This window comes from Pipistrellus kuhlii, unplaced genomic scaffold (genome assembly GCF_014108245.1).
Source record: "Pipistrellus kuhlii isolate mPipKuh1 unplaced genomic scaffold, mPipKuh1.p scaffold_m20_p_132, whole genome shotgun sequence".
In the NCBI taxonomy this organism is placed as follows: domain Eukaryota; kingdom Metazoa; phylum Chordata; class Mammalia; order Chiroptera; family Vespertilionidae; genus Pipistrellus; species Pipistrellus kuhlii.
The window spans coordinates 63,475-80,540 of NW_023425441.1; the positions used below are offsets into that span (position 1 = coordinate 63,475).

General features: G+C 74.8%; 1 protein-coding gene across 2 annotated transcripts; it reads right to left on the minus strand.

Moving 5' to 3' along the window:
- Positions 1–1,456: 1,456 nt before the first annotated feature.
- On the minus strand, positions 1,457–15,240 carry ANO9 (anoctamin 9). 2 transcript variants are annotated; one of them, XM_045581052.1, is made up of 22 exons: positions 14,947–15,240; positions 14,743–14,856; positions 14,207–14,352; positions 12,842–12,888; positions 12,699–12,757; positions 11,099–11,172; positions 10,459–10,593; positions 9,943–10,039; positions 9,608–9,668; positions 9,068–9,150; positions 8,582–8,686; positions 7,856–8,020; positions 6,882–6,918; positions 6,384–6,495; positions 5,969–6,026; positions 5,795–5,892; positions 5,081–5,211; positions 4,420–4,572; positions 3,836–3,983; positions 3,068–3,175; positions 2,894–2,987; positions 1,457–2,011 (listed from the first exon to the last, which is right to left on the minus strand). In XM_045581052.1, the coding sequence occupies exons 1-22, from the start codon at positions 15,223–15,225 to the stop codon at positions 1,832–1,834; spliced, it is 2,484 nt and encodes an 827-aa protein (XP_045437008.1). In that variant the 5' UTR covers positions 15,226–15,240; the 3' UTR covers positions 1,457–1,831. The 2 variants fall into 2 exon arrangements, with proteins under 2 accessions (XP_045437008.1, XP_045437007.1); XM_045581051.1 differs by having other exon boundaries at positions 1,463–2,011; positions 14,743–14,874; positions 14,947–15,040.
- Between the last annotated feature and the right edge of the window lie 1,826 nt (positions 15,241–17,066).

Consider the following 17,066-nt stretch of genomic DNA (forward strand, 5'->3'; position numbering starts at 1 on the left):
CCAGGCAGACCTGGACTCAGGGCCCAGCGACAGGTGGCTGGCACCCATGTCCACAGAAGCGGCCCTGTCCCTACCCTCACCCAGCGGGGCCACCAGCGGAGCATCTTCAATGCATTGGGTCTCGGACACCCGTCACTGACGCTGTCCCTGCCCCCAGCCCCGCCTGGCCCTCAGGAGCCCGGGTGAGGGACCAGCAGCCCCCGCCTCTCCTCCGGAGCCAGGGGCCGGAGGCTGGTACCTGTGCCCGCCCTGGTCAGCACCGCCCAGGAGCACCCGCGGTGCCCCCGCCCCCGGGGTTCAGCGCCCCGGCGGGCTGTCCCCCGTCCGTGTGCTCCTCTGGCCACCAGCGCCCTCCACCGACGCCCACCCGTCCTCCCGCCCAGGGCCCCTCCCACGTGGCCTCAGGCCCCACCGACAGCCTCCCCGCCCCGCGCCCCCGCGCCCCACCTGGGGCTCCGCAGCCGGCGCCCCCCCAGCCCGCCCGCCCGCTCCGCCTCCCCCGGGCGGCTCCCCGGGGCGGCCCTGCGCCCGGCGTCTGCGGCCGGGGACGTGCAGGGAGGCTGAGGCCAGGCCGCCGGCTCCGTCTGGTGCTCCCGCCCGCAGCCCCGCCCGCCTCCCCGGTGGACTTGGCCCGCTCCGGCGGGCGGCGGGCGGCGGGCGGGGCTCCTCCGGGCACCGGGGTGCCGGCACGTTTCTCGGTTGCTCCCCCCCCCCCCGCCTCGGGGGCTCAGGCCCAGGCCCCGTCCGGTGTGCGCCCCCCCCCCCCCCCGCCCCGCAGAGGCCACGGAAGCCGGTGAGGCCGGGCGCAGACGGCGGGGAGCGGGAGGCCCCGAGACCGAGCCGCCCGGCCTGGGCTTCCGGCCGCGGGCCCGCCCGGCTCCGAGCGCTTCCTGCGGGGCCCGCAGCCCGAGGCTCCGGCAGGTGCCCCGGCCCCCGGCCCCGGCACCGGCCCGGCCTCTGGGCGGCCTCCACTCACCGGATCGGCGACGTGCTCACCTGCCGCCGGGCGGGGCGGGCGGTCACCCGGTCAGGTGCCGCCGGTGGCAGCAGGTGCGGCCCCGCCTCCCGGGCGGCCCCGGCGCTCCCTCCCGCCCCGGCTGTCACTCAGCGCCGAGGCCGGCCTGGGGGTGGAGCGAGGGCCCCGGAGAGGCCACGGTCCCCTGTCACAGTCTGTGGTTCTGCTCCTCCCCCCCTGCTCCTCCTCCTCCAGGAAGCCGGCCGGGACTCCAGCCCCAGTCCCAGGTGTGAGTGGGGGAGGCCAGGAAGGGCCTCTCACCGGGAGGAAGCTCCTGGGAACCGGGGAGGAGGGCCCCCCCAGACCGCCTCGCCCTGAGCGCAGACACAGGCACGGAGGCCCACACGTTGGCACAAGAGGTTTTATTTTATTATAAAAAGTTCTGCTGGCTGAGGGGAGCCAGGGAGCTGGGGCCAGGGCCTCGGACTGCCTGGGGGAGGGGCGGGGGCAGAAGCCGGAGGGGGCCAGCGCGCTGCTCTTCCTGTGCTGGGACCCCATAAAAAGCGCCCCTCGGGGTGGGGGCAGGGCTCACCCAGAGTGCAAGCCTGAGCCCCAACAGATGGAGCAGACGAGGGTGCTGCCCACTGATGCCCTAGTGCCCCCCGGACTCCTCCATACACAGCCCCCCCCCGGCCCCCTCATACACAGCCCCCCCCCGGCCCCTCATGTGCACAGGCCTCCCAGGACTCCTTGTGTACACAGGCTTCCCAGGACCCCTCACATGCATGTGAGCCTTCTCACACACACACACACACACACATGTGCGCGCGCATGCCGTGAGCAGGGAGGCGGCGGTGGCGGAGGGAGGCCTGGCCCTCACACGTCCGTGCTCCTGAGGCTGGAGCTGGAGGCGGGGGTGGCCGCCCACCGGGGCCCCCCGCACCACATCCGGTCCCGCAGCTCATCATACTTGTCCTCCAGCACCTTGTTCTTCACCGACTGCGGCACGTCCGGCACGAACCAGGCGGCCACGAGCTTGATGCACAGCGCCACGTGCTGGGGGGGGGCGGAGTGAGGGCCACGCGGGGGGGAGTGAGGGCCACGTGCTGGGGGGGGGCGGAGTGAGGGCCACGCGGGGGGGGGAGTGAGGGCCACGCGGGGGGGGAGGGAGGGCCATGCGGGGGGGGCGGAGTGAGGGCCACGCGGGGGGGAAGTGGGGCCACGGGGGGAGTGAGGGCCACGTGCTGGGGGGGCCGGAGTGAGGGCCACGGCTGGGGGGGGGGGAGTGAGGGCCACGTGCGGGGGGGGGAGTGGAGGGTCCACGGGGGGGGGGGAGTGAGGGCCACGCGGGGGGGGGGAGTGTGAGGGCCACGCTGGGGGGGGGGAGTGAGGGCCACGTGCTGGGGGGGGGGCGGGAGTGTGAGGGCCCGCGCGGGGGGGGGGGGAGTGAGGGCCAGTGGGGGGGGGGCGGAGTGTGAGGCCACGCGGGGGGGGAGTGAGGGCCCGGGGGGGCGGAGTGAGGTCCACGCGGGGGGGGAGGGGGGGGGGAGTGAGGGCCACGCGGGGGGGGGGAGTGAGGGCCACGAGGGGGGGGGGGAGTGGGGCCCCGCGGGGGGGGGGAGATGAGGGGCCACGCGGGGGGGGGGGGGAGTGAGGGGCGAGGTGGGGGGGGGGTGAGGGGGAGTGGGAGGGGAGGGGAGGGGGAGGGGGAGGGGGCGGCGAAGGGGGAGGGGAGGGGAGGGAGGAGGGGGGGGAGGGGGCAGGCTCGGGGGGGGGCAGGGGCGAGGGGGAGGGGGAGGGGAGGGGGAGGGGGAGTGGGAGGCGGAGGGGAGGGGGAGGGGGATGGGGAGGCGGAGGGGAGGCGGAAGGGGACGGGGGAGGGAGGGGGAGGCGGAGGCGGAGGGGGAGGGGGCGGAGGGGAGGACCCGCCCCGCCCACCTCGAACAGGATCAGGAAGGCCAGGCGGACGGCCAGGAGGATCCAGAACTGCTCCGAGAAGTTGTAGTCCTCCGCATTGCGGTAATCCCGGTACCTGGGATGGGCAAGGCCTGAGGTCAGGGGTCAGGAGTTCAGAGAGCACCCATGGGGGTCGCGGGGAGAGGGGGTCCAGACCTGCATTCGGTGATGCTGATGTTCTCGGGGCCCTTTATCCGGCCGGGGTCCCGGAAGTGCTCGGTGTGGAACACGGACAGGCTGTGGTTGATGTAGCCGGTGAGGCAGCTGCGGGGGAGACGGGCTGGCTGCGGCCGTGGGTGCGTCCCGGGGCCGGCTCCTGCCGCTGGGACACCAGAGGGGGGCCCGGCGGACCCTCCTCACTCCTCCGCGTGGGAGAGGCCGGGGGCTGAGGGGCTCCGGTGCCACCCCCTCCTCCCTGCTGAAGGCTGGGGAGCCTTAGGTGGCACTCTCACTTTTATTTTTCTTAATGTATTTTGTTGATTTTTTTGCAGAGAGGAAGGCAGAGGGACAGTTAGAAACATCGACGAGAGAGAAACAGCGGTCAGCTGCCTCCTGAACACCCCCCATTGGGGATGTGCCCGCAACCAAGTCACATGCTCTTGTCCGGAATCGAACCCAGGACCCTTCAGTCTGCAGGCCGACGCTCCAGCCACTGAGCCACACCGGTTTCGGCTTGGGTGGGACTCTTGTGCCGAGCAGGCCAGCAAGGGTCTGACTTTGGGGGGGCAGGTGTCAGTGCCTGCTCAGCGAACAGCGGGCTCTGGGGCCTGAGTCCCCCTCCGGGGTCCCGGTCAGCACCCTGGCCCCGCCCCGGTCCACAGGGCAGGGAGAGGCAGCATTGGCAGCACTGAGCCTCCCCCCACCCCCACTCCCCTTGCTGAGCTGTGGCTGGGCCGGTCCCCCCCTCCCGCCCCGGCCCCTTACTCTGCCGAGGAGCGGTTGCCATGCCGGCAGGGGCCGTAGCGGTACTTGTACACCACCCTGGGGATGAACTCGGACGTGAAGGCGATGACCATCCCGTTGACGATGACCGCCAGCACGCCGATGGTCTCCAGCACCTGCAGCCAGGTCCCTGCAGCGGGCCGAGCGCGGCGAGAGGCCGTCTGAGTCCCCCTCCGCCGTCCAGCCCCACGCCGAGCGCCGAGGGCCTGGTCCCGTCGCTGGGACGGCTCCCGCCCGCAGCAGCCCGGGGCCGGCCCCGTGGGGAGGCCTTCCCGCCGGCTCCCCTGGCCGGACACCCACGCAGGGCCCCGGGCTGCCGCCTCCCGGTCCGTCTGAGCCCTCAGCTGCCCCCAAGCTGCTCTGCCCCCCAGGTCCCCACCCCAGGCGGAGCCCTGAGCCACAGACCAGGCCTCTCTCACCGGTCCCCCCTCCGGCCGCTCCCTGCCCCAGCCCGCCATCCGCCCTGACCCCTGCCGGCCCAGTGCGGCCAGCCCGGCCCCGCCCTCAGTCCCTCCACCGGCTCCCCGGCCTGCGGTGAGGGAGGGAGCAGCCGCCGCTCAGCTCACCGATGTCCTTGGCCTTGCGAGGCACCAGGCGCCTCCGCAGCCGCACCATCTTGATGGCGTCCAGGCGGATCTCCACCAGGTTGCTGAAGAGGGCCAGCAGCGGGGCCAGCGGGAAGGCGGCCACGAAGATGGTGGTGAAGCCGTACTGGATCACTGCGGGGTGTGTGTGTGTGTGTGTGTGTGTGCTCAGGCCCCGGCCCCGGCTCCCCCCCCAGCCCAGCCCCCCGGCCCCCGACTCCCCCCCCAGCCCAGCCCCCCGGGCCCCCAGCCCCCGGCTCCCACCCCCGGCACCCCCCCAGCCCAGCCCCCCCAGCCCCTGGCCTCCGGCCCCCCGGCTTCCCCCCAGCCCGGCCCCCCGCCCCCCGGCCCTGGCCCCCAGCCCCCGGCTCCCCCCCAGCCCAGCCCCCTGGCCCCGGCCCCCGGCTCCCCCCCCCAGCCCAGCCCCCCGGCCCCCAACTCCCCCCCAGCCCAGCCCCCCGCCCCCGCCCCCGGCCCCGGCTCCCCCCCAGCCCGGCCCCCGGCTCCCGGGCCCCCACCCCCGGCCCCCGGCCCCCGGCCCCCGGCCCCCCGGCCCCCGGCCCCCGGCCCCCGGCCCCCAGCCCCCGCCCCGGCCCCCGGCCCCCCGGCCCCCGGCCCCCGCCCCGGCCCAGCCCGCACGCACTCATCTCCATGAACTCGTCGAACAGGCTGAAGGTGTGCACGCGGTTCAGGCGGTAGTTGCGCTGCCAGTCCCTCAGCTCGGGGTCCCGGGCCTCGCTGCCCCGCAGGGAGCGGCACTTGTGGGCCAGCCACCTGCGGGCGGAGCGGGGGCGGGAGCTGGGTGGGCCCGGCGGCGGAGCAGGGGCGGGAGCTGGGTGCGGGGAGCTGGGTGCGGGGAGCTGGGTGGGCCGGGCGGCGGAGCGGGGGCGGGAGCTGGGTGCGGGGAGCTGGGTGGGCCAGCCCACCTGCGGGCGGAGCGGGGGCGGGGAGCTGGGTGGGCCGGGCGGCGGAGCGGGGGCGGGGAGCTGGGTGGGCCGGCGGCGGAGCGGGGGCGGGGAGCTGGGTGGGCCAGCCACCTGCGGGCGGAGCGGGGGCGGGAGCTGGGTGGGCCCGGCGGCGGAGCAGGGGCGGGGAGCTGGGTGCGGGAGCTGGGTGGGCCGGGCGGCGGAGCAGGGGCGAGGAGCTGGGTGCGGGGAGCTGGGTGGGCCGGGCGGCCGGCGGAGCGGGGGCGGGGAGCTGGGTGGGCCAGCCACCTGCGGGCGGAGCGGGGGCGGGAGCTGGGTGGGCCGGGCGGCCAGCGGAGCGGGGCCGGGGAGCTGGGTGCGGGGAGCTGGGTGGGCCGGGCGGCGGACGGGGAGGGTGCGGAGGGGGAGGGAGGGCCGAGAGGGGTCCTCACGGGGTCAGGTACTCTATGCAGTTGCTGAGCGTCTGCTTCAGACCCATGATGATGGCCATCTGCACGAACAGGTCCATCATGCAGCCGCTGAGGTGGCACTGTGGGGAGGGGCGGTCAGGGGGAGGGGGCAGGGGGAGGGCGGGGAGGGGGCAGGAGGCATCAGGGCAGACTGACCTCCTCCAGCTTCCACAAGCCGGCCAGGCGCACGGAGTTCCCGGGGTGACCGTTGATCCTGGAGGGACGGGAGGCTGAGCCGGCACGCTGCCCCAGCGGGGGGGGGGCAGAAAGGGGGGTGACGAGGGATGGGGGGCAGGAAGAGGGGGTGTGGTGACAAGGGGCCGGGGAGGAAGAGAAGGCGGCTGCTCCATGGCTCTCTCCCATCGTTGATCTTCTCCCTCTCCCTCTCTCCCTCCCCCCTCCCTCTTCCCCTCCCCCTCCCTCTCCCTCTCCCCATCCCCCTCTCCCTCCCTGTCCTTCTCCCTCTCCCTCCCTCCCTCTCCCTCCGTCTCTCCCCCTCCTCCTTTCCCCCTCTAAGACGAAGGAGCCGGCAGTGTGTGTAGGGAGAGCCTGCGGGCTGCGGGGGGCTCACCGGCCCAGGATGAAGGCGATGTAGACGAGGGAGGAGAAGTGGGCGAAGAACTGCAGCGTGAAGAACTTCACCGTGAACTTGCTCTCGCGCTCCGAGAAGGTCCTGGACTTCTCTGCGAGGGCAGGGCTGTCACCTCCCTCCAGGGGGCGCCCGCCTCCCTCCTGCTCAGACCCTCACCCCCCCCCCCCCGCCTCCCTCCTGCTCAGACCCTCACACCCCCCCCCCCGCCTCCCTCCTGCTCAGACCCTCACCCCCCCCCGTCCTCCCTCCTGCTCAGACCCTCACCCCCCCCCGTCCTCCTCCTGCTCAGACCCTCACCCCCCCCCGTCCTCCCTCCTGCTCAGACCCTCACCCCCCCCCCCCCTCCCTCCTGCTCAGACCCTCACCCCCCGCCCCGCCTCAGACCCTCACATCCCCCCCCCCCGCCTCAGACCCTCACACACACACACACACACCCTTCGTGTCCACCTCCCGCCTCCCGGGCAGGCGGCCTCTCACCGTAGTCACAGAGCTTCAGCGCCACGTACTTGTTGACCTGCGGGCGAGACGGGGGCTCGCTGGGGGCTGGGGGCTGGGGGCTGGGGCTGGGGACTGGGCTGGGGCTGGGGCTGGGGGCTGGGGCTGGGGCTGGGGCTGGGGCTGGGGGCTGGGGGCTGGGGTTTGGGGCTGGGGCTGGGGCTGGGGCTGGGGGCTGGGGCCTGGGCCGGGGGCTGGGGGCTGGGGGCTGGGGTTTGGGGCTGGGGCTGGGGCTGGGGCTGGGGGCTGGGGCTGGGGGCTGGGGCTGGGGCTGGGTTTGGGGGCTGGGGGTTGGGGCTGGGGCTGGGGCGGGGGCTGGGGCTGGGGGCTGGGGCTGGGGCTGGGGCTGGGGCTGGGTTGGGGGGCTGGGGGGGCTGGGCTGGGGCTGGGGCTGGGGCTGGGTTTGGGGGCTGGGGGGTTGGGGCTGGGGCTGGGACTGGGGCTGGGGGCTGGGGCCGGGGCCGGGGCTGGGTTTGGGGGCTGGGGGTTGGGGCTGGGGCCGGGGGCTGGGGCCGGGGCTGGGGGCTGGGTTTGGGGGCTGGGGGTTGGGGCTGGGGCCGGGGGCTGGGGCGGGGCTGGGGGCTGGGTTGGGGGCGGGGCTGGGGGCTGGGTTTGGGGGCTGGGGCTGGGGCTGGGGCAGGGGCTGGGGCTGGGGGCTGGGGCTGGGGCAGGGGCCGGGGCTGGGTTTGGGGGCTGGGGCTGGGCCTGGGGGCGGGGCTGGGGGCTGGGTTTGGGGGCTGGGGCTGGGGCTGGGGCAGGGGCTGGGGGCTGGGGGCTGGGTTTGGGGGCCGGGGCTGGGGCTGGGGCTGGGGCTGGGGGCTGGGGGTTGGGGCTGGGGCTGGGGGCGGGGGCCGGGGCCGGGGCTGGGGGCTGGGGCCGGGGCTGAGTTTGGGGGCTGGGGCCGGGGCCGGGGCTGGGGGCTGCAGGCCCAGCAGAGCCCCCCACCCCCCGCGCACCTTGGTCATGACGAGAATGGTCACGTAGTGCACCAGGGCCCCGGACACCACCACGGCCGTGGTCACCTGCTCCTCCAGGAAGGGCAGGGCGGAGCTGCTGAAGACGGCGGCGGCCGCCACGCGGTACACCACCAGCACGTGCGCCATGCCGATCATGAGGCCGATCTGCGGGCGGCGTCAGCGGTGGCCGCCTGGGTCCCCCCCCCCCCGCCCGGGTTCGGGGCCTGCCATGAGCAGGGACAGGGCCAGGATGATGGTGCCCCCCCGGCCCCGGCCCCGGGTTCGAGGCGTGCCATGAGCAGGGACAGGGCCAGGATGATGGTGCCCCACCCCCACCCCGGCCCCGGGTTCGGGGCGTGCCATGAGCAGGGACAGGGCCAGGATGATGGTGCCCCCCCCCCCCGGCCCCGGGTTCGAGGCGTACCATGAGAGGGACAGGGCCAGGATGATGGTGCCCCCCCGGCCTCGGGTTCGAGGCGTACCATGAGAGGGCCAGGGCCAGGATGATGGTGCGCCCCCCCCGGCCCCGGGTTCGAGGCGTACCATGAGCAGGGCCAGGGCCAGGATGATGGTGCTCCCCCCCCGGCCCCGGGTTCGGGGCATGCCATGAGCAGGGCCAGGGCCAGGATGATGGTGCCCCCCCGGCCCCGGGTTCGAGGCGTACCATGAGCAGGGACAGGGCCAGGATGATGGTGCTCCCCACCCGGCCCCGGGTTCGAGGCGTACCATGAGCAGGGACAGGGCCAGGATGATGGTGCTCTTCAGGTAGGAGTGCTGGTGCCGCTGCAGCTTGTAGTCCGGGCAGTTAATGAGCTCCAGCGCCACCTCCTCCTGGGGACCGGGATCGCCCGGGCACGGCACACGCCTCAGACACGGCACACGCCTCAGGCACGGCACACGCCTCAGACACGGCACACGCCTCAGACATGGGAACACACATCATACATGAGCACACGCCTCAGACACTTGCACACACCTTATACATGGGACGTGCCTCGGACATGGGACATGCACAGACACGGAACATGCCTCAGACACGGCACACGCCTCAAGCACAGGCCACAGGCCACAGACCTGAGAACACATGCCTCGGACACAGGATACAGGCCTCAGGCACGGGCACACACAGGTGGGAGCACACACAGCACAGAGCAGGCGCTGGCTCGCACCCCTGCACCCCCTCACTCCCCCACTCCCCACCCCCGGCCTCACCTGGTCCTCGTCCCACCCGTACAGGTGCCAGTGCAGCACCACACGCGCCCGCTGCCGCTTCCAGAACTCCAGGAACACCGTGGCTGCGGGGGGCACAGGCGGGGGGTCACAGGCGGGGGGGGCACAGGCGGGGGGTCACAGGCGGGGGGTCACAGGCGGGGGTCCACAGGCGGGGGGGTCACAGGGGGGGGGGTCACAGCGTGGGGGGGTCACAGCGTGGGGGGGTCACAGCGGGGGGGTCACAGGCGGGGGGTCACAGGCGGGGGGGCACAGGCGGGGGGTCACAGTGTGTGGGGGTCACAGGCGGGGGGGTCACAGGCGGGGGGGCACAGGCAGGGGGGCACAGGCGGGGGGGCACAGGCGGGGGGGCACAGTGTGGGGGGGGCACAGCGTGGGGGGGGCACAGCGTGGGGGGGTCAAAGGCAGGGGGGCACGGGCGGGGGGGGCACAGGCGGGGGGGGCACAGCGTGGGGGGGGCACAGCGTGGGGGCCGGCGGGGGCAGAGCCTGGAGTTCACCCCGGGCGCCCGCAGCCACTCACCCCACAGGGCCATGAAGATGGCGAAGATGACGGTGCCCTCGTTGTCGAAGAGATGGGTGAGCTGGGAGAGGGACAGGCAGGATGGGTGCCGCCCCCGCCCCCACCCCCACCCCACTCCGGGCGGCCCCCCCCCCGCCCCCGCCTCCCCGGCCCCCACCCCACGCCGGGCGCCCCCGCCCCCGCCCCCGCCCCCCCCTGCCCCCACCCCACTCCGGGCGCCCCCGCCCCCAGCCCCGCCCCCGCCCCCCACCCCACTCCGGGCGCCCCACCCGCCCCCGCCCCCCACCCGCCCCGGCAGGAGCAGCGGGCAGGGGCGCAGGGCGGCGGGCGCAGACCTTGGCGAAGGTGCAGGTGTCTGAGAGGCGCTGGTACTGCCGGCGGTGGTCGCCCCGCGGGCACATGAAGATGTCGTGGGCCTCACAGATCTCCTTGCTGGGCACAGGCGCCGGGCTGGCACGGCTCTTCCCCCCCCCGGTCCCCATCCGGACCCCCGGTCTCGTCCCGACCCCCTCCTCCCCGTCCCGACCCCCCTCCTCCCCATCCTGACCCCCTCCTCCCCGTCCTGACCCCCTCCTCCCCATCCTGACCCCCTCCTCCCCGTCCTGACCCCCTCCTCCCCGTCCTGACCCCCTCCTCCCTGTCCCGACCCCACTCCTCCCCGTCCCGACCCCCTCCTCCCCGTCCCGACCCCCTCCTCCCCGTCCTGACCCCCCCCCTGTCCTGACCCCACTCCTCCCACTCCTGACCCCCTCCTCCCCATCCGTGACCCGTCCACCCAGTTCAGTCCCCACCCCCACCCCCCACTTCTGGGGGACCCGCCTGCTCCTCCCGCACATCGCCCGCCCGCCCACCTGATCTGGCTGGCATTGAAGAGCGAGAAGCCGCTCAGGAACACGATGAGGCCCACCAGGGCAGCCGGCACCAGCATGTAGGTGTACCAGCCCAGCCAGGCGAAGTACAGGGCCACCTTCTCGCCAAAGTAGTTCCTGCGGGCACAGCACCGTCAGACCGCCCACCAGGCGCGTCCCAGCCAGTGCCAGGCGGGCATGGGGCGGCCAAGGAGTCTGTACTGACAGCACATTCGCTAGGGGTACAGGGGTGTCTGTGGGGGCAGGTGTTTGTGGGCACATAGGTGTCTCTTTGGGGTACAGAGTGTGTAAGGGGCACAGGGGTCTGGGCACAGAGGGCTGGGATCAGGGGGCTGGGCACAGGGGGCTGGGATCAGGGGACTGGGCACCGGATGGCTGTGACGGGGGCACAGGGGTCTGGGCTCAGGGGTCTGGGCACAGGGGTCTGGGCACAGGGGGCTGGGCACAGGGGTCTCAGCTCAGGGGTCTGGGCACAGGGGGCTGGGATCAGGGGTCTCGGCTCAGGGGGTTGGGATCAGGGGACTGGGCACCGGATGGCTGTGACGGGGGCACAGGGGTCTCGGCTCAGGGGGCTGGGCACAGGGGGCTGTGACGGGGCCCGGTGGGGCTGGGGCAGGATCACCTGATGTCGTCGATGGGCTGCTCACGGAACATGTTCCTCCAGCGCGCCCACTTCCTCTGGAGGTGCTCCTCCCGCTGCACAGGGCTGAGTGAGGCCTCCCGCCCGGCCCGGCCAGCCCCCGGCCCAGCCCCAGGCCGAGCCCCCGGCCCAGCCTCTGGCCCAGCCCCCGGCCCAGCCCCCGGCCCAGCCTCCCCTGACTCCAGCCCCCGGCCCAGCCCCCGGCCCAGCCCAGCCTCCCCTGACTCCAGCCCCCGGCCCAGCCCAGTCCCAGCCCCCGGCCCAGCCTCTGGCCCAGCCCCCGGCCCAGCCCAGCCTCCCCTGACTCCAGCCCCCGGCCCAGCCCAGTCCCAGCCCCCGGCCCAGCCCCAGGCCCAGCCCAGCCTCCCCTGACTCCAGCCCCCGGCCCAGCCCAGTCCCAGCCCCCGGCCCAGCCCCTGACCCAGCCCCCGGCCCAGCCCCCGGCCCAGCCCCTGACTCCAGCCCCCGGCCCAGCCCAGTCCCAGCCCCCGGCCCAGCCTCCAGCCCAGCCTCCGGCCCAGCCCCCGGCCCAGCCCCCGGCCCAGCCCCTGGCCCAGCCCCCGGCCCAGCCTCTGGCCCAGCCCCCGGCCCAGCCCCTGACCCAGCCCCTGACCCAGCCCCTGACCCAGCCTCTGGCCCAGCCCCTGGCCCAGCCCCCGGCCCAGCCCCCGACCCAGCCCCCGGCCCAGCCTCTGGCCCAGCCCCCGGCCCAGCCCAGTCCCAGCCCCCGGCCCAGCCCCTGACCCAGCCCCTGGCCCAGCCCCCGGCCCAGCCCAGTCCCAGCCCCCGGCCCAGCCCCAGGCCCAGCCCAGCCTCCCCTGACTCCAGCCCCCGGCCCAGCCCAGTCCCAGCCCCCGGCCCAGCCCCTGACCCAGCCCCCGGCCCAGCCCCCGGCCCAGCCCCTGACTCCAGCCCCCGGCCCAGCCCAGTCCCAGCCCCCGGCCCAGCCTCCAGCCCAGCCTCCGGCCCAGCCCCCGGCCCAGCCCCCGGCCCAGCCCCTGGCCCAGCCCCCGGCCCAGCCTCTGGCCCAGCCCCCGGCCCAGCCCCTGACCCAGCCCCTGACCCAGCCCCTGACCCAGCCTCTGGCCCAGCCCCTGGCCCAGCCCCCGGCCCAGCCCCCAACCCAGCCCCCGGCCCAGCCTCTGGCCCAGCCCCCGGCCCAGCCCAGTCCCAGCCCCCGGCCCAGCCCCTGACCCAGCCCCTGGCCCAGCCCCCGGCCCAGCCCCTGGCCCAGCCCAGTCCCAGCCCAGTCCCAGCCCCCGGCCCAGCCCCCGACCCAGCCCCCGGCCCAGCCCCCGGCCCAGCCCCCGGCCCAGCCCCCGGCCCAGCCCCCGGCCCAGCCCCCGACCCAGCCCCCGGCCCAGCCCCCGGCCCAGCCTCCGGCCCAGCCTCCGGCCCAGCCCCCGGCCCAGCCTCCGGCCCAGTCCCCGGCCCAGCCCCCGGCCCAGCCCCCGGCCCAGCCTCCAGCCCAGCCTCCGGCCCAGCCCCCGGCCCAGCCCCTGGCCCAGCCCCCGGCCCAGCCCCCGGCCCAGCCCCCCACCCAGCCCCCGGCCCAGCCCCCGCCGGCCCCACCCGCCCTCACCTTGTGCAGTGGAAACTGGGTCTCAAACACCCGGTCCTTCACCAGGTCCTCGAATGTGTCTGACGGTCACAGGAGCCTCAGGTCAGGGGGGACCCGGCCACATCCTCCACCACCGCCCCCACGGCTGCCGCCCCGGTCCTCACCGCCCGCTGCCGTGCTGCGGTTCAGGATGAAGCTGACGATCCGGATTCTGAAACCCAGGGCGGCACCTGTAACCGAGGTGGGCGCCTGCCCGCCAGGCCCCGCCCAGCTGCCGGGGGAGCCCGCCCCCTGCCCCCCCCCCCCGCCCAGCAGACCCGGGCCCTCCTGAGCCCCCCTGTCCCCCCGCCGAGCAGACCCAGGCCCTCCTGAGCCCCCCTGCCTCCCCGCCCAGCAGACCCAGGCCCTCCTGAGCCCCACTGCCTCCCCGCCCAGCAGACCCAGGCCCTCCTGAGCCCCCCTGCCTCCGGAGCCCCCCTGTCCCCCCCGCCGAGCAGACCCGGGCCCTCCTGAGCCCCCCTGCCCCCCCCCGCCGAGCAGACCCGGGCCCTCCAGAGCCCCCCTGTCCCCCCGCCGAGCAGACCCAGGCCCTCCTGAGCCCCCCTGCCCCCCCCGCCCAGCAGACCCGGGCCCTCCGGAGCCCCCCTGCCTCCGGAGCCCCCGCCCAGCAGACCCGGGCCCTCCGGAGCCCCCCTGTCCCCCCCGCCGAGCAGACCCAGGCCCTCCTGAGCCCCCCTGCCCCCCCCCCCGCCCAGCAGACCCGGGCCCTCCGGAGCCCCCCTGCCTCCGGAGCCCCCCTGTCCCCCCCGCCGAGCAGACCCAGGCCCTCCTGAACCCCCCTGCCCCCCCCCCGCCCAGCAGACCCGGGCCCTCCGGAGCCCCCCTGCCTCCGGAGCCCCCGCCAGGGTGCAGCCCTCGTGGCCCCAGCTGGCTCTGCCTGGAGCGGGCCTCTCCTCCGAGCAGACCCGGGGCCTGGCCTGACCCCACCTCCAGCCGCACTTCCTCCCGGAGCCCCCCGCCCGCAGCTGCAGGATCGAACCCTCCCTGCCCCATGGGACGGGCTCAGACGGCTGGGGCCTGCCCAGCCACACAGCTGGGAGGGGCCCGCACTCCGCCCGAGCCTTCTGCTGTGAGACCTGGTCCCGGCCCTCCCAGGGCCCTCACACACGCTCTCTCCACTGAGCCACACCGGCCAGGCTCTTTTTTATTTTAATGTATTTTTTTATTGATTTCAGAGAAAGGAAGGGAGAGGGAGAATGAAATAGAAACATCACTGATGAGAGAGAATCACTGATCGGCTGCCTCCTGCACGCCCCCCACTGAGGAGGGAGCCCGAAACCCAGGCCTGTGCCCTGATCAGACTCGAACCGTGACCTCCTGGGTCCATGGCCGGCGCCTGCCACACTGTGAGTAACTTTCAGAACTTCCCAGAGGGAGAGTGTCCCACCTTCCCAGGTGGGAGCGGACACAGGCCGGGCGGCGCAGCGGGCGGTGCAGCGGGCGGGGAGGGGCGGGAGTCCGCTGCTCACCTGGTGGTGTCCCGCATGAGCAGCGGCTGGGCGGCCTGCGGTCTGGGGGCCGGGCCCTCGGGCTCCATGAGGAGCGTGCGGTACTGGCCGAAGATCCTGCTGTCCGCTCGGATGCCGAAGAACACCTTCTCCCGGTCCTTCTTCACCTGGCGGCCGCGGGCTCTCTGTTCCACTGGGACCGCCCCTCCATCCTCACCGCAGGCACCGCCCCTCCATCCTCACCGCAGGCACCGCCCCCAGCGCCCCCAGAGCCCTCCGGGCCCTGCACCGGGCCTGTCCACCCCCAGCCCCCTCCCACCCGCCCCCCGGGCACCGGGCCTATCCGCTGCCCCCAGCCCCCTCCCGCCCACCCCGGGCACCGGGCCTGTCCGCCCCTAGCCCCCTCCCACCCGCCCCGGGCACTGGGCCTGTCCGCCCCCAGCCCCCTCCCGCCCCCCGGGCACCGGGCCTGTCCGCCTCCCCCAGCCCCCTACCGCCCCCCGGGCACCGGGCCTGTCCGCCCCCAGCCCCCTCCCGCCCCGGGCAGACCAGCCCACCTTGTACTGGAAGCCCTTGGCCTGCAGGTGCCTGAGGAACTGCCGCTGCCGGAGGACCTGCCCGGGGTCCCGCTGGGTGCGGCAGTCGGCCACCAGCACGTAGTCCGTCTGCGTCTGGTCCGGGCGGCCAGGCTGAGGAGGGAGGCGGGGCTGGGCACGGGGAGTGGACGGAGGGCCGAGGCCGGAGGGTGGAGCCAGACTCACCTCAGGAGCGCCCATGTCCAGGAGGGGGTGGCTGTCCGCTCCCCTCCCCACCACGATCTGGAGTCTCTCTTCACCCTGGGGGGCGGGGGTGTGAGCGCTGCTCGGCACCTGGGCTCCCCGTAACCGCGAGGGGCGTGGCGGACGGGGAGGCCCCTGGGCTGGAGGGCTCCGAGGACAGATGGCGAAGGTCTGAGCCCGGGAAAGACAGCCCAGCGCCGGGCTGCACCTGGGGGTTCCGTCTGTTTGCTCCTGCTGACCCTCCTCCGAGGCTGTTTCCATCGATCTTTTATTTTTTTATTTTTTAAAATATATTTTATTGCCAAAACCGGTTTGGCTCAGTGGATAGAGCGTCGGCCTGCGGACTGAAGGGTCCCGGGTTCGATTCCGGTCAAGGGCATGTACCTTGGTTGCGGGCTCATCCCCAGTGGGAGGTGTGCAGGAGGCAGCTGACCAATGTTTCTCTCTCATCGATGTTTCTAACTCTCTATCCCTCTCTCTTTCTCTCTGTAAAAAAATCAATAAAATATATTTAAAAACAAGCAAACAAACAAAAACCTGGGACCCTTTGGTCCGCAGGCCAACGCTCTATCTACTGAGCCACACCGGCCAGGGCCCGCTCCTCATTTTGACCAGGGCCCGGGCACTGGGCGCCGAGGTCAGGGGGAGCAGCCCGCTCTGGATGTGTAACTCCTTCTACAGGGGACCCCGTGCCGAACCCCTGAGCAGGGGAAGCGGGAGGGGGGACTGAGACAGGGCCCCGGGCCCCCGTGGGGAGCCAGGCGGCTGGCGTGGGGACAAGGTCACCGACGGTCACCGGGGAGCCCTGAGCTGAGGGGCAGGGCCAGGGCCTGGCCTCGGAGCCCAGAGTCACACGGCCTCAGGCGAGATCGATCACCCACCTCCTCAGCCTCGTCGGGGACAGGGCCACTCCCCCCCCCGCGGCCCCATGCCCGCACCAGGCCCCCGCGGCCCCCGCACCGCGCCCAGCACGCCCAGCGGGCACGGGTGACGGACCTCAGCCCGCACCCCGGCGGGCGGGCGGCCCCCGGGGGAAGGGTTTCGGGGACAACCCAGGGGCACAGTCCCTCAGAGGACCCGCCGCATACCAACCGCTGGCCGGTCTGGGCACCCCACCACGGCCTCCCCCTGACCCAGGCTTCTGCCCGAGCCCCGCCCTCGGAGGCCCCGCTCCCTGCCCCACGCCAGCCGCCCACGGCCGAGACTGCGTCCTGCGGGCGCCCCACCTGCGAGCCCGGCCCTCCTCCCCACATTCCTGCCCAGCGAGCGCAAGCACGCCTCCTCCGAAGGCGCCTCCTCACAAGGCCGCCCGGACTGCCCCAGCCAGTCCGCCCCGGCTGCCAGGGAGGTGCAGGCCGCCCGGCCGCCCATGCGGGTTTCAGACAAACAAGGTCCCTGTGCGTCAGTGAGTCCGTGTTGTTATCCTCCGGGGGTTCGCCTCCCGCCCGGAGTCGGGGGTTCGCCTCCCACCGGAGTCTGGGGGTTCGCCTCCCGCCCGGAGTCCGGGGGTTCGCCTCCCGCCCGGAGTCGGGGGGTTCAGCTTCCCGCCCGGAGTCTGGGGGTTCGCCTCCCGCCCGGAGTCTGGGGGTTCAGCTTCCCGCCCGGAGTCTGGGGGTTCGCCTCCCGCCCGGAGTCTGGGGGTTCGCCTCCCGCCCGGAGTCTGGGGGTTCACCTCCCGCCCGAGTCTGGGGGTTCGCCTCCCGCCGGAAGTCTGGGGTTCGGCTTCCCGCCCGGAGTCTGGGGGTTCGCCTCCCGCCCGGAGTCTGGGGGTTCACCTCCCGCCCGGAGTCTGGGGGTTCGCCTCCCACCAGGAGTCCGGGGGTTCGCCTCCCGCCCGAGTCTGGGGGTTCGCCTCCCGCCCGGAGTCTGGGGGTTCACCTCCCGCCCGGAGTCTGGGGGTTCGCCTCCCGCCCGGAGTCAGGGGTTCGCCTCCCGCCCGGAGTCGGGGGTTCGCCTCCCACCCAGAGTCTGGGGGTTCGCCTCCCACCGGAGTCCGGGGGTTCGCCTCCCACCCGAGTCTGGGGGTTCGCCTCCCGCCGGAGTCTGGGGTTCGGCTTCCCGCCCGGAGTCTGGGGGTTCGCCTCCCGCCCGGAGTCCGGGGG

Coding starts and splice junctions, on each gene's coding strand:
- ANO9 (XM_045581052.1), bottom strand. CDS start 15,225: ATGGAAACAGCCTCGGAGGAGGGTCAGCAGGAGCAAACAGACGGAACC. Junction 3,984..4,419: donor TCGCAAGGCCAAGGACATCG/GTGAGCTGAGCG, acceptor GGCCCGCTGCAG/GGACCTGGCTGCAGGTGCTG. Junction 3,176..3,835: donor GGCAACCGCTCCTCGGCAGA/GTAAGGGGCCGG, acceptor TCTCCCCCGCAG/CTGCCTCACCGGCTACATCA.